The following is a 15031-nucleotide window of genomic DNA, read 5'->3' as shown; positions in this document are numbered from 1 at the left end:
GACACCCAGCCAGCCAGGCAGCCACTCCCCTGGGGCCACAGGTGGCCAGGATCAGGCCCTTTACCCCCCCCCCCCCACTGTCTGTCTGTCTGGGTCCCGTGTCTGTCTGTCTGTCATCGTGTTTCCCGCCGCCCCCCGCCATGTCCATGTGTCTGGAGCTGGGACTGAGCCTGCCCCACCCCCGAGGTGGGTGACAGACATGGGGACAGACAGACGGACACACGGCTGCTGGGGGGGGCAGAGGGCCTTAAAGGGCCCGATCCTGCCCATTGGGGGGGGCGGGGGGGGTTGGTGTGAAATCGCTGGTTTTTGAGTGTGTGTGGGGGGGGAAAAAAAAACAACAAAAACCCCAAAAAAAACCTTTGGCTGGTTTGTGCTGGGGGTGGGGGCGGGGTGTCCGCCTGTCCGTGTGTCCGGCTGGGGGGCCACCTGGGCCGTGTGACTCTTGTCCGTGTGTCCAGCTGGCCGTACACCCCCCCGTGTGTCTGGCTGGCCCTGCAACCGTCCGTCTGTCTGGGCGTGCAAATGGCTGTGAGTCCGGCTGGACGTGCAACCCCCTGCTCTGTCCCCCCAGCGCCCCGGGTGGGCTAACGGGAGTGGGACAGACAGACGGACGGGGGCCCATCCAGCTGTACGGACAGACAGACGGCTGCGGGGCCACCCGGAGCCACCCGGCCGGTTGTCCAGCCAGCCGGACACACGGACAGTCACAGGGCCAGCCCGTTGCGTGGCCGGACACACGGACAGGTGCCGGGCCACTCGAGCGCACGGACTGATGGACACACCGACAGCTGTATGTCCAGACAGACAGACAGACAGCTGCCCATCTGACACCACCCCTGCCCCTCAGCTGCTCCACCCGCTCAGCAATTAAAACTCCAAAATGGAGTTTTTGCCCCAAAAAACAGCAATTTCACACCCCCCGCCCCCGCAGCCAGGCTTTACCCCCCCTTGTCCGTCTGTCTGTCCATCCCTCCCAGCTCCGCCCCCCCCTCCGGGGACCGGGGGGTGTCCCACGTCCCCCCCAGCAGGGCCGGGCTCTCACCACCCCCCCCCCCCCACCTCCCCCCTTTGTTCCTGGGGCACCAGCAGCACCTTTTTGTCCTGTTTTTAACCCAAACCCGGCTCTCCTCTGCCTCCGGCCCCAGGCGGGGGAGGGGCACCCCTGTCTTTAACCCCAAACCCTCACTGGTGGGGTGCAAACCCCCCCCCTCCCCCCCCCCATTTCTCCTAAATCTCCTTTTTTTACCGTATCTTCTTGATTTGAACCCATTTGCACCACCACCGCCGGGGAACACAGGGGGGCCGGGGCTCCCACAAGCTCCCGGTGCCGCTTCCCGCCCGCACCGGAGCCCGGCTTGCTTTTGGGTGGAAAAGCGGTGAAAAACGTCAAGTCTGGCTCTTGTTTTTTAAAGGATGGTGAATAGCAAAATTCAGGGTATTTTTTTTTGCAAGCAGTTAGCATGCATCAAAATTAAAAGTGGGGGAAAAAACGGCAACTTTGGTTTTCCACAAATCTTTACAACGTGTGAGGGAAAAGAAACAGAGATTTGATTTACTCTGATAAAACCATCTTTTTTTTTTCTTTCTTTTTTTTTTTTTTCAATCTTCCCAAACCTCCTTCTGCCCCCCCACCCCCCCACACCCCAAGCAGCCGAGGGACGAGATGCGGGCGCCGAGGTGTTTTGTATTTTTTAATAAAGTTTGTAATCCAATGGACACACAAAACAAAACTGCGCTGAGAAAAAAACAGTTCCATAAATTAATAAGTGTTAGGGAAGGTGAAAGGGGGGGGTCAAAAGTCTTTTGTACAAGTGTATAACACTTCCACAGCTCATGAGACGAGGGGGGGCATGTTTAAATGAAGCGCACTTACAAATGAGTGACAATACAAAGTCTGAGTATGAAAATAAGATTTTCTCTGAAAACACATTTTTGGCACAGATTAAAAAAAAATGTATGTTGTGGGGTTTTGATTTTTTTTTTTTTTAAAGTCAGTATTATATATATTTATATATATTATATATATATTTATATATACACACACCCACTGAGTTCTGCATATCCCACCAGGAAGGAAAATAGCTCTCCCTTTTTTTTTTTTTTTTTTTTTCTGTTTTGTATTTTCTTTTTTTTTTTTTTTTTTTTTTTTCAGTGTAAACTGTACATCCCAGATGAAGTGAAGACGGCTGCAGCAGGGGCAAGTGGAGGAGAGGAAAGTTCACATCCAGGAAAAAATAAAACCAAAAAAAAAAAAAAAATAAACAAACCCAAAAAAGAAAAAAAAAAAAAACCAAACCCAACCAATAAAATAAAATAAAAAAGATAATGTGTGAAATGATCCTTGACCCACAAATTTCAGCAGAAGTCCCCAGGTCCTGCGTTTAGTCCACGGCGCGTGTTAATGTGTGTCAAGACATCCAGAACGTCACAGCGTGTCTCCAACTGTGCAAAGGTCCGAGTCACTAATTTAGTGCAAAGGCAGTTCAGGTTCTTTTTTATTTTTTTTCCTTTTTTTTTTGTTAAAAAAAATAAGCCATCCTTTATCTTTTCCCCAAAAGGAGGCACAGAAACCCAATACCAGTCCGCCTGCTGAGTGCATCAGTTGTCCGTAAGCTAAAGCAATATGTAAACATACAGGGTAGCGGAGCCACTACCCAGCAACAGTTTGATCGAGGCCGGTTAGGGCAGGAGGCTGGTAGTCTGGCAGCATTTTCTTGTTTCATTACTTTCTCTCTTTTTTTATTCACTTTTAATTTTTTTTTTTTTGTGGTTTTTGTGGGCTTTTTTTTTTTTTTTTTTTTTTTTTTTTTGCTGCAGGGCCTTGGAAAAAAAAAAAAAATTAAAAATAAAGTCAGTAAGCGGTAAACAGCTCATACCGACGCGATGACAATCATCAGGTGAGGAGAGATGTTGGAGATGCTGGCGAGGAGGTCCGGGGCCAGGCGGGACAGGTGGCTTTCCGAAAATTCGCAGGGTGGGAAGATCTGCAGAACGTAGGCAGGCTGCGAGGGAGAAAAGAAACGCGGATGAGGGACAGGCAGGGGCGAGGGCTGGCCTAAAATGTTCTGAATTGGGACATTCGGAGGATTTTTGAGGCGCTTAAAGGCTCATAAACCAGCACGCTCGTGTGGAAAAGGAGAGGTGGTTCAGCAGCCTCGGGGGGTGGTTCCCACGGTGGGGAGTTTTTCCACACCAGGGATGTAGGAGCTGGCTGGTTTTATTGCAAAAAGACAAAAAAATTCTCATTAACTGTAATTTCAGTGGTTGCTCCGAGCACTGATCGCCCACTCTGAGCTGCTTACACGCAGGGAACACATTAAATTTGATTCCATGCAGCAATGCATCGGGGATAAACGCTCCGCATCACCAAACCCAAACGTTTTTGTATCTATGTGGCCGAGAGCAAGAAAACACCAGTGTCCTGGAGAAATCAGGGTATGAGGAAGAAACGAGGACTCTCCTTCCAACACAGAAAAAGAGATGGAAAATGGATTTAGTTTAGTTTTCAGCCAAAGCTGTAGGGCTGTGAAAAAACTGAACGTACGTTTGTTTTGGTTTTTTGGTTTTTTTTGCTTTGTAGTTCATCTTCAGTAATTATATCAGTTATTTTGGTGTGTTTTAATCGGTGATGTAAGAAACCAGCAGGTAAACGTGGGGGGCTTTGTTTCACTAATAAAACCAGGCAGCTCAACTACAAACTCAAGGGAAGACCGGGTGGGGGAAGGCTGTACGGCCCATGACCTGTCGCTTCTGTTCAGCTACGGCGTTTCCGGGCTTTCCCTGCCGATCGATACCTGATTAGAGCCGGGGTTGGGGACGTTGATGATCCCTGCGGCTTGCTTAGCCTGCAGGTAGCTGATGAAGGCAGCCTTCAGTGACTCAGTCTGATTCACTACGTCTTCCTGGTCTCGGCCACAAGGCAAGGCCAGTAATAGGCAGTAATCGCTCTCCACCTGGAAAGAAAATAGAGTAATTAAGCCAAATGTTTGCTGGGAACAGGCCCATTCCTGACATCCGTTCATTATCTGCGCTGGAAAATCCTCTCTGGACTCCTTCAAGTTACAAAAGACCTGCTGGAAGCTCGGCCAGCCTGAGAGAGAGTGAAAAGGGCTGAAAACCACCCATTTCCACCACCGCCTGAATTCCACTTTCCACCTTACTCAGACAGTGTTGGAGCCAGCAGGAATTTGTTGCGGGGCCGAGGGCTGGGCGACTCCAAAGGTTTCCCAGCCGGGCCGTTCCCCTTCCTCTGTGCGCACAGCGGCACCCACTGCTCCTGGCTCACCGTCTGTATTTCACACGCACTGGGACGGAGGCATCGCACCGGTAACTACCAGCAGCCCCCCCCCCCCCTCCAAAACATCGCGACACGAGCAACGAGAGCCGAGGGTTCCGGGAGAAGCGGTGGGATTTTTTAAGTGAGGTGGGTGGTAAGAACAGCCCAGCTTTCGGCACAGAGGTACCAGCCCTCCCCTCGCCCCGGCGCGGCCCCTCACCATCATCCTCCGCGCGACGCCCTCCAGCTGCGAAGCCTCCAGCCGCATGCGCTGGGCGATGCGCAGGGGCGGCCCGCCCTCCGGCGCCGGCAGCGACCGGTGCGCCAGCACGTTGTTACCGGAGACGAAGTGGAGCTGAACGGCAGCCGTGTCGTTTTTTAGAGCCAAAAGGCCCTGCCAGACAATCGGGTATTTCTGGAAAGAGAGGGAGACGAAATATGAAACGCAAAAGAAGGAGAGGGGGATCTTAAATCCCATCCGAGCTGCTCGTTCGCCTCTGACTGCTCACAGTCACCGCTTCGGTTTAAGGACTCGGTACAGACACAGCATCTTCTCACCCCCCCTACGCGCGGGTCCGGGCTTGGGTTAGGTCCTGCTACACCAGTAACTTGGTCCTTTCCCTTCCAGCTGGCCAAGACGCCTGGGTGGCTCCCTTCATTGTAACATCAGAGCCCTTCCTTATCTTTCAGCCTCCCACACAGCGCGAGGCTGTTACCAAATGCTATTTTCGCTTTTACAAATGGGAGAGTTGAGAAACAGCAGCGGCAGGAGAGCTGCTCAAGGTTCTGTGGGAAATACTCGGCGCTGAACACAACTCTCGGTTCCTCGTCACTGCCTGTTCCTCACTGTCTCCCTCTTCTTCCTCAACCTCTAGGCTCTGGGAGAGCGGTGTTTAGATTTTTCTTTATATTAAATACACCGCCGCTCTTTCCTGCCCATGAAGAAAACCTTCCCGAGAAACAGCTGACTGTAAAAATGATGCAGCAGTGCCTGCCTGAGCCTGCGGGCCGTTTAAAACAATGAGAGGAACAGGGGCTGCTCTGCATTACCAGCACCTTATCGTGAGGCTCTAGGAAATGCAAACATGAACACGGCTAAAATTCACGGGGGACAGAAACAGCCCAGAAAGCAGACGACGAGGCGATCGGTCACCTTCTCCGCATCTGAAGCATCTGATGTAAGAGAGGTCAGGCTTTGGTGCCACCGGTGAGACGAGCTACGCAGAACGCGATCGTTTCTCCCTGGAGCAGGAGCGTGAGGCTCCCCGGCCAGGAAAAGCGGACGGAGCGATACTTACCGTCAGAAGCTGAACCATATCCACAGGTCTCTGCGAAACAGGGTGAGGAGACGGCTCTTGTTTGAGAGCGGGCTGGGGCTCGGGGCGGTTGAGGGGCAGCCCCGGCGGGGCCCCGGGACCCGACGTCGTGGGGATAAACATGGATGGCTTGGGGACCCCCTGAGGTTGGTGCGGTGAGGGAAGCTCCTGTTTCATCGAAATGGCAACGGGCGAAGGGTAGGAGGTCTGGCCCGTGTCCGCCTGTGCCCTCTGAAGGTGGACGTGAGGGTCCATCTGTGCCGCATGCCTGTTTACAGGGGGGTGGTGGCTCTGGTCGGGTCCTGCTGCCGGCGGGCCCTTGGGATCCTGGGGGATCTGAGGAGTCTTGCTGCGGACTGGCTGGCTGGGGTGCGAGTGCTCGCCCTCTGGCAGACCCTGGGAAGCAGGCGGTGGGAGGAAAAGGCAAGATTGTAGGCTGTGGGCACACCAGAACTCGTTCATTCAACGAGAAGGCTGCCAGGCCACCACCAGGCTGCTGGCGGAGAAATCTCCAGGCCGCACCAGTCCCCCCCCTTTTCCGAGGTCACCCCACCAGCCTCTCACACCCGAGAGCTGGATCCACATCCCCCCTGAATCCTGCCCCAAGCCCGTCCTTAGCCACGCCATCCGGCCGAGGATGCCTGACCTACGGGCCACCTCGATGCTGACAATTCTCCCCCCAGCACCGCTACGTCTAGAAACCTGTAGGCAGCTTCGCACCGTCTGGTTTGAGTCCTAAAGTAGTTCAGAAAATAGGTTATTTTAGCTTCCTCTAATGCTGAGTAGCGTTCAAACTCCATCTCCCAAACAAAAAGAGCCCTTCTTGTGCTGTGAACTTAAGTAGGGTTTGGAGACTAACCACAGAGAGCTAAACTCAGCTCCTGTGGCCACGCAGAGCCGCGCCGGGGCTGCAATTAGCTCGAAGCACTCCAGATTTCAGGCGGAATGAGAAGAAAGGGTTTTATTTCTCACCTGAGAGGGGGTCATGCTCCGGGAAGGCAGCCCGATGGGCGAGGCACCGGGGAACTGAGGATGTCCGAGCTGTGCCGCTGTATGGTAATTCCTCATGTCACCATAGACAGACCGATAATCGTGAAAGGAGCTCCCCGCGGGGTGCATGATCTGTACCCCATGGGGCACCACCACCGGCTGCGTCAAGGGCAGTCCAGGCAGCTGGCTGCTGGAGGGGACGCTGAGGAGCCGGGCCTCGCTGTGAGGAGAGTGTGCCATCTTGCCTTCAGAGGCTTTGGGCGTCTCTTTTCCGGGCTGGGGGGTCTTACTGACGGGGGGAGTTTTCCCAGCCCCTTCAGGCGTTCGGGATTGTCTCGTTTCCGAGTGGTGCTCGCCCACGGCGGCCATGTGTGGGTGCATGATCATCCTCACGTCCCGGGGGACGTTGTACTGGTCGAGCCTGATGCTCGTGGGGTGCATGCGGTAATCCGGCTGCATCACCAGCACGTCGGACTGAACGGGGGCTGGTCCTCGGCACACCGTGGTGTGGTGGTAGTGCATCTCCTCCTCGGGGGGATGCTGCGAAGACAGAGGAGGCATGACTATGTCCCGTATCGGAGCTGGCTGGGGCGTGCTGGATCGCTGAGGTTTGATCTCTATCTGGGGTTGCAGAGCAGCTCTGGGGGAGTGGAGCGCTTCCGGGCGGATGCCGTAAGGGATGCTGGAGAGAGGAGGGGTGTTCATCCTCACCTCGCCTTGGGACAGATGGCCCAGGGACACAGTCTGCGTTACGCTGTGAGGGGGCATGATAACAGATTGCTCGGGATGCATGCTGGATATGTACTGAGGAACGGGAATTCCTGGCGCCAGCATGACTGGGGTACTGCTCGACAAAGCCGGGGACGAGGTGCTGCCGGGATGACAGGCCCGGGGGAACGGTGACGGCGAGTGCCCACTAGTACGCGGCGAGTGCGGCTCCTGTTTGGTGACCCCCAAGTGGGAAATAGCCCGGTCAGTTGGGGTGCTGGGTCCCGAGCTGACGTGGTTTGCTTCTGAATGCATTTTCCCAGAGAGGGAAGGGTGGTGAGGGCTGACTCCAGGACTCAAGCTGGAGGGTTGCAGAGTCTTGGTCTCCACTTTCAGAGCAGCTGGGTCGGACAGTTTTTTGTTCACAACCATCTGGTTGTGGACGAGTACAGGTGGAGTGTTTACAGTCTGCGTGAGGACTTTACCGGGCTGAGATGCTGGAGTCTGGACAGAAAGGTGGGACGAGTCAGATTTCTCCAGCGCGGTGCGCTCTTGTTTAACGGAGGAAATGACGGGCGACGTATTATACGGTTGTGTTCCTAGTACCAAAGAAGAATGGGTGGAAACAGTCCCGTAGCCCGCCGAGGTCTGGGAGCCTTTCGGCGTTGCCTGAGATGGCGTGATAGGTTCCTGTTTAATCTGAGACTTGGATACAGACTGCTGAAACTCTATGTCGACAGCGCTGGCTGGGGGAATCTGGCTGATCTTGGCACTAATTCGCTGAGGACCTTCTGTCTTCTGCCCCGAGTAACTCAGAAGCACCACACCTTCTGAGGTGTTCACCCGCAGCCCCGGACTGGACCCAGTCTCCACAGACCTCTCCTCGATAATAGACATCGATCCCGGATGAAACCTGCTGTTATCATTTGTGCTTGACCTCTGCTTAAATTTTGGCGAGGGGGCGTTGACGAGACACGTCTGGGTTTGGGGAGTTTGCTTCACCAAGGTGATCCTCGGGGCCTCCTCCAGATCCACGCTGTGGGGCATCCTGCTTATAACAGAGGTGGCTTTGGGAGCAATCACGGTACTTATCTTTTCCTTCTCGGTGAACACCGGTGCTTCGGCCACTGGTGGGTCCAAGGCGTTGGCGACGGGAACCGCCGCCTTCTCCTCTGAAACCGGTTTTATGGCCTCTACCGCGGGGTGGAGGGGTGCCTCCTCCAAACAAGGGGCGCTCACCGGCTCAGCGTGCGTCGTCGTCACGTGCGTGGAGGTTATGCTCGTCGCCGAGACGTACTTGGGCTCCATGAGGATCTTCCTCAAAGTGCTGGAGTTGGTATCGATATCCGACGCCTTCGTATCCGGTGGGAGAGCGGGTGGGGGTGTGGAACGGGCACGGGGCTCCTCGTGCCTCACCATCCACTCCGGCACCTTGGCAGTGCTGGAGTGGAGGGGGACGATAGCGGCGGGCACCGGGGTGGGCAGCTTGGCCGCTGCCGAAGGGACGGCAGGAAGGGCTGCGCTGGGGGCGCTCGGCGGCGTGATGGGCGCGTTCTCCATGGGCGGCCGTATCTTGAACCCGCTCTGACTCCCCTCGTCGAGGGGAACAGGAGGGGAGGCCAGGTCCAGAGGAGCCGGAGCAGGCGCTTTCGGGGAGGTGCTGCTCTCACCGACGGCTTCGTGCGCGACCACGACAACCTCAGCAGCTGCAGCCTTGCTGGGGTCGGAAGCGCTCGGCTCCACAGATGCCTGAGTCACAGTTTTTGTTTGCTTTTCCTCCTTTGAGGCTTCCTCGGGTTTTGTCTTTACTTCATTGGCGGGGGGCGACTTGCTCTGCACCCTCTCTGGCTCGAAGGCGTTGACTTCCGTGGCATCGCCCTTTCTACCCGTGCTCCTTTTGCGCCTCTGCCGCGTGGTTTTCTGGCGGCCCTTTTCCTTCCGAGCGACTTCAGCCTCCGGCAAAGTCTCGGCCTCCTGTGCAGAGTTGGAAGATTCACTGAAGCTGACTTCAGCCTCCTTGCTCTCTGTCTCTACTGCTGACGGGGCAGAGCCGGGAACCGGCTGCACCGCGGGCTCAACGGCAGCCTCAGTTTCCAGGATATTATTCACTGCCTGATCCGTCTCGGGCTCCATCTCCTCCCGAGGCGACGGTAACACCAAGGGCTCTGCAGGGATTTCAGCTTCTGATTCAGCGGGGTAAGTTGGGGGTGCAGGAAAGCTTTCTGTCTCCCCAGAAATGTCATTGATGATGGAGCCAATGGCCGCTGCCAGCTCCGTTTCACTAGCCTGATGCGCGGGTTTATCTCCTTCCTCCTCCTGGCGAACTTCGGGCACGTCTGCCGTCGGCTCTTTGTAGGGAGCAATTGATGGAGGAGTTTCGGTGAGTTTTGCAATATTCTCCACAGCCTGCTCAAGTTCAATCTGTTTTGCTAACTGGGCAGCTTCGGGGGACTGCTTCGGTTCCCGCATCACCTCTTTTTCCATTTCTGGGAATGAATCTTCTACCTCATTCTTAGCAAAATGGGGGGGCAAGATGTCCTCTTTTTGGGGGCTCTTCATTTTGGCCGGCAACGCCGCCACCGGCTCTGCCTCCTCCTCAGTCGGCCGCAAGGCGCCCTTGACTTCGTCCACATTGAGGCGTATTTCTACATTTTTGAGACACACGGATGCTTTATCTACAACAGTTTTGGTATTTTTATACCTTCCCCTTTTGGATTTCGTAACCTTTTCTGGCACTGGCTTCTTCTCAATGATCTCAACCGTGGGGATTTCTAGTTGGTTTTTCTCCACATCCAGTTCTTTCCTATCACGTTTCTGCTCGCTCGCTGCCGGCTCTTTCTCAGTGGCTTTTGTTTTATTGCTGCTGTCACCGACACTTGATTCTTGACCGCTTCTCTCAGCAGCATCTTCGGATTCAGCCGAAGTATCGGCTTTCGATTCGTTCTTCCCTTTCTTCCCCTGTTGGCTGGTAGCAGCTGACGAGTGGCTGTGTGTTAGCTTCTGGGATCTAGGAGACCTCCAACCTTCTGCAGGCTTAGGAGCTTCCACAGCATCTTTAGTTTCAGCCTCCTCCACCTCCTGCTGTACCGGTTCTGTCTTTATGGGAGAGATGTCCTCCTCCGGCTTACGGCGGGTTTTTGGAGGTCTTCCCCTCCTCGGGGTCGTAGGAACAGTTGTCACTGTTTCCTGGGGTTCCTTTTCCCCTCTCTTCCTGGTGGATCTAGTGACCTCCACAGAGTCCTTCACCGGAGACGGGCCTTCATTATCGCCCGTGGTCGCGTAGACTGACCTTACATTTCTGCGCCTAGTCCGGCCTATCGGCAAGCTTGGCTCCACATTTTCCGGCTCTGCAGCAGAACTGGGGGATTTAGCAGCGTTCCTCGACACTTTCTCTGCCTCCACTTTCAATTCGGAAAGCTTCTGCGTCTCCCCACGAGGAGAGCTCGACCTTTTCAGTTTTTCCCGGTCGATTCTTTCACTCTTCCTTGTGACGGGCTTTTCTGTCACATTCGCTGCAGCCGACTGCACGGGAGTCTTGGAGCGTTTACTCTTGTAGGACTTTTTATCTTTTACAACCACCGGAGGTTCGACTTCCATATCATTGTCAGAAATGGGCGGCAGGACCTCAGCAGCCGCCTCCGCTTTTTGACTCGCACTAGCATCAGCGTTGGCAGAAGGCGGAGGATTTTCTTCTTTAGCCTCAGCAGCCTCATCGGACTTCTGAACTAGCTTGGGCGGAGGTGGGATCAGCTGGGCAGCTTCGGGTTCTGGATCTCCACTGATGTCTGCTGGGGAAAACGAAGCTCCGGGAGTAGGAGGCTTGGTATCCAAGTATGAAGGATGTTCTGTTGCCACAGCATCTTCCTCTGGTGCCAGGGTTGTAGCAACAACTTCTTTACTAGATTCTACGACTGGCAGGGGTTCGGGCTGCTCGGGTGGTTCGATTTTGACGGGAGCAGGAAGTTCAGGAAAAGGTTTCTGTTCCTCTGCTGCAGAAGAGGGTTCAGATGTTTTTTCTTCTTTTACAGAAGCTGTTTCCACCACTACCTTTTCATTTGCTACCTTCTCAGAAGCGAGCGGTGCTGGTTCCTGTGGCAGGACAGCCACTGAAGAGGGACCAACCACCGAGGAAGGTTTATGTTCTGGTTCTTTACTATCAGGAACCGTTTCTGGTGTTTTTGGACGGTTTTCTTTATCTTCCTGTTTTTCCACTTCTTTTGGTTTCTGATCTTTCTCCTTTTCTTTCTGCTGCATTCGTGTCAGTTCAATGAATCTACTGTGGAAGAGAACCACCGGTTCTTGCACCAGATCAGCTGCACTGTTAGTCCCGTCGGAGGAAGACTGTCTCCCGTACAATCTGCCAGAAATGAAGTCCAGATCATCGTCTTTTCTCTCTAAATGCTGCAGGCGCTTGGAGTCCTGTTCAAAGATGGAACTATGCAAAAACCGAGAAGCAAACAGTTCCTGTCTCTCTTGTTCCTCCTCTTTATGATCTTCTTTCTTATCATCCAGTTTTCCACCTTCTGAATCGGTCCTGATTTTTTTCTTTTTCATATACCAAGATGGAATAGGTCTCGGAGCCGAGTCAACCTTCTCTTTGTCTTTATTGTTTCTAAAACTAGCAAATCTTGAATCCCAATCTAGAAAGGACCAGTTTTCTTCTCTGGATGAAGAGAGAGACTTCGCTCTTTCAAGCAAGGCCTTTGTGTCTGGCGTGATCGTCTTGTCCAATGCAAAAGAGTAAAATTTGTTTCTTTCTAAGGAACTTGACAGTCTTTCCTCTCTTTCACGTAACTTCTCTTCCCTGTCCCTTAATAAAAAAGACAACCTGGAACTCTCTAACAAGGACGAGGCTTTCGGGGAATGGGGCTTGTTTTCACTGTCATCATCCGAATCTGAAGGCACCTCCCCGGGTTCCAGGTCTCGGACAGACCGCTTGCGTATGCTGTCTCTTTTGACAATGCTGCTTGGAAAGCTGATGTCAACTCTACCCGGCTCCTGCTTCACTTGTGTTTCCCACCTACTCGAGTCGTCTTCAGAACTCAGCACGGACAGTTTTATTTTAGCCATTTCTGCCATCTGCTCTCTTCTGCTGGAATCGTAAGGATTAAATTTCAGCGAGTCCTCCCTCACAGCCATGTTGGAGTATGAAAGACCTTTTTCTTCTATTTTAGGTGACTCTTTGGTTTCCTTTAATGGCATTAGCCTTGGAGAGTCGAGCGTGTCGTCATCTTCGTGGAAAGGGAAGTGTCTGATGCTAGGGGAACAGGACGTCCTTTCAGAATCCTCACTCACCTGACGAGAACTTCTGTAGTTCCTTTCTCTTTTAGTGCTAATTTCAAAATCAAACTGGTCAGTCTTTTTCCTTTTACTTGGTGGAGAGTCATCGGTGACGTCTTGTGGAGGTTTTCCCACCTCGTGGACCAAGCTCCGTCTTTCATATTCATCCACATCCTTCTTTGGACTGCCAAACTTCTCAGACTTCGCGATCTCCATTTCCAGCTGCTGTTTTAACCTGCGACTTTGCTCCATTTGTTTCCTGTAGCTTTGCGTGTGGTCGATGTCAATGCCAATTTTCTCCTCCGTATCAGTTGACTGAGGTTTCTCTTGGCCAAGTTTATGGTCGGGTGTGTCTTCAGGAAGACCAGAGTAATTCTTCCTTGCGTCCTCTCTCTCTGTTCCTTGGTCATCTAATAGCTGTACCGGTTTATGCTGGGGTTTTACTGGATTCAGTTTTTTAGAAGAGAGCTCCTGAACTTCCACTGGTTCTTCGGCTGCCTCCATCAGCCTCGCCTGCAGATCTAGGGTGGGACGCATGCCAACCCCCACATTAAGAGTCTCCTGAATTTCTTTGGGACTAGTAACAGGAATAAGTCTTTCCAGTTTGAGTTTTTTAGATTCCCTTTTGAGCATCTCCTTCCTCAGGGGTTTTCTCTCCAATTCTCCTTCCCTTAACATTGTCGCTTCTCTAGATGAAGCTGTTGCATCAAGTTGCTTTTTCAAAACCATGCGTGCATCTTCCTCATCTTGGCTGCTTCTTTTTACTTCCAGTTTTTGTCTGTCAGGCTTCAGATTTGCATCAGCAAAACGTCTTTTACGAGCCTCCAACTTGTCTAAATCCACTGCGTTGGCCCCCTCAGAAGTTTGCTCTGTCTTCAAGTGCTTTTTGGGTTTCATTTTTCCCTCCTTATCCACCACTTCTACGTGACTGGCAAGGGCTTTCTCCTTTTGTACCTTGGTTCTGACAGGTTCCAGTTTAGACTGATCAGACTTGGTTTGCTCAGCTTGAGATGTCTGTGTTTTCTGTTCAAGCAGTGGGGACTTCAGAGTGTCATTATCAAGCTTTGCTCTCAGTTTCTCCAAAGCAGGCTGATCAATAACCTTCCCCTCCTTTTCTTTTACTCGGGTCAACACAACGCAGGGCATTAGTTCCAAGCGGTTTTTAGCTGTCCCTTCTTTGTCACCTCTCTCTTTACTTTGTTTACTATTGCCCTTCAATTTTTCAGGGCTGGGCTCTCGCTCGTTCTCTTGATCTGTTTCAGAAGACTGGGAACTGGGTGAATGGATTTTTGCTTTTCGTTTTTGCTTATCAGTTTTCTCCTTCTCTAGTTTTTCCGGCTTTTCCTTTCTCACCAAGCGTTTCTCCTTGTCAACTCTCTCCTGGTCGAAAGCACGCTCTTTCTCTGGTTTTTCATTTTTTGCGTAACGTTCCACGCGGGCCTTGTCGAGCTTGTCGTATCGTGGAGGAGACAACGAGCTGCAGCTGCCGCTGCGATCTGACGACCTGCTGTAAATCCTCCTCTCCGAATCGCTCTGCAGCCTCTCCGACTGCGAGGGAGACGCTCCGGGGCTCTGTGGACGCCTGGAGTGCGTCGGACTCTGGCTCCGTTCAATCGGCCTCCGTTCGTGGTCTCTGTCCCGATCCGATTCGAACCGCTCCCTCTCTCTCTCCCTCTCCCGCTGCCTGTAACTGTACTCCCTTATGTCTTGCTCGTACGGATCACCCCTGTAATCCCTGTACTCGCGTGGGTCATCGTAGTATCGTGGGTCATAGTAGTCCCCTTGGTAGGGATCCCACTCTGCATAAAATTCTCTGCCTCGAGCTGGGTATTCTCGCCGAGGATCCTCAGGATACGTCCCCGGAGTCCGAACAGTCTCGTAGTAAGTACGATCAGGGGCGTATTCGTAAGATCCTCTTCTTTCATCCCTGCTAAATATAAGAATAAACAGATTAGTTTTCTTTCTCAACCAACGTACTGCATTACCATGTTCTTTGCTATGCAGGGGAATCACCTGATCATCATTTATTTGTACACGCATCAAGGCAACTGTACACAGCCGCATACAGAGATTTAACAACAATGAATTGGTGTGCAGTGAATTAAATGCTTTGTTAGCTTATCAAATACTGTATGCACTTCGTTGGTCATTTCGTGACAGCTCTGCCAAGTATCTTTTCACCACCCTCACTGCTTCCTTTTTGCCAGATTCAAATATTGCATTAAATTCAGGTAAAACCTACACAGCACCTGCGCACCCACGCACAGCCTGTCATGGTGAAGACCAGCCCATCTCACAAACCTGAGACAGTCTCTGCCTACCTCTGAAAACACAAGACAAGTCAAAACTCAAGGCTGGAACCTCTCCATTACTCAGCAGTAAAGTGGTAATAAGATTTCTTTAAAAATCCTAAACCCTGTAGTAATTATTTAATTCCAAAATTGGCTCTTCTGCTGCA

General features: G+C 52.6%; 1 protein-coding gene across 5 annotated transcripts in view; it reads right to left on the bottom strand.

Moving 5' to 3' along the window:
* Positions 1-1681: 1681 nt before the first annotated feature.
* The window catches only part of SPEN (spen family transcriptional repressor), a 70568-nt gene continuing 57218 nt past the window's right edge, over positions 1682-15031 (bottom strand). For 3 of the 5 annotated variants that reach the window (XM_042794687.1, XM_042794689.1, XM_042794688.1), the window contains 5 exons: positions 6568-14503; positions 5578-5991; positions 4500-4694; positions 3798-3956; positions 1682-3005 (listed from right to left, as the gene is read on the bottom strand). In XM_042794687.1, coding sequence (XP_042650621.1) covers positions 2874-3005; positions 3798-3956; positions 4500-4694; positions 5578-5991; positions 6568-14503 — 8836 coding nt within the window. In that variant the 3' untranslated portion in view covers positions 1682-2873. The remainder of the gene's footprint in view (positions 3006-3797; positions 3957-4499; positions 4695-5577; positions 5992-6567; positions 14504-15031) is intronic. The other 2 variants (XM_032999507.2, XM_042794690.1) reach the window with 1 other exon arrangement.

This window comes from Tyto alba, unplaced genomic scaffold (assembly GCF_018691265.1).
Source record: "Tyto alba isolate M040663 unplaced genomic scaffold, T.alba_DEE_v4.0 Super-Scaffold_20000042, whole genome shotgun sequence".
NCBI classification, from domain to species: Eukaryota; Metazoa; Chordata; class Aves; order Strigiformes; family Tytonidae; genus Tyto; species Tyto alba.
Note: the sequence above shows the minus strand (reverse complement) of the source record. Positions and strands in the feature narration are given on the sequence as shown.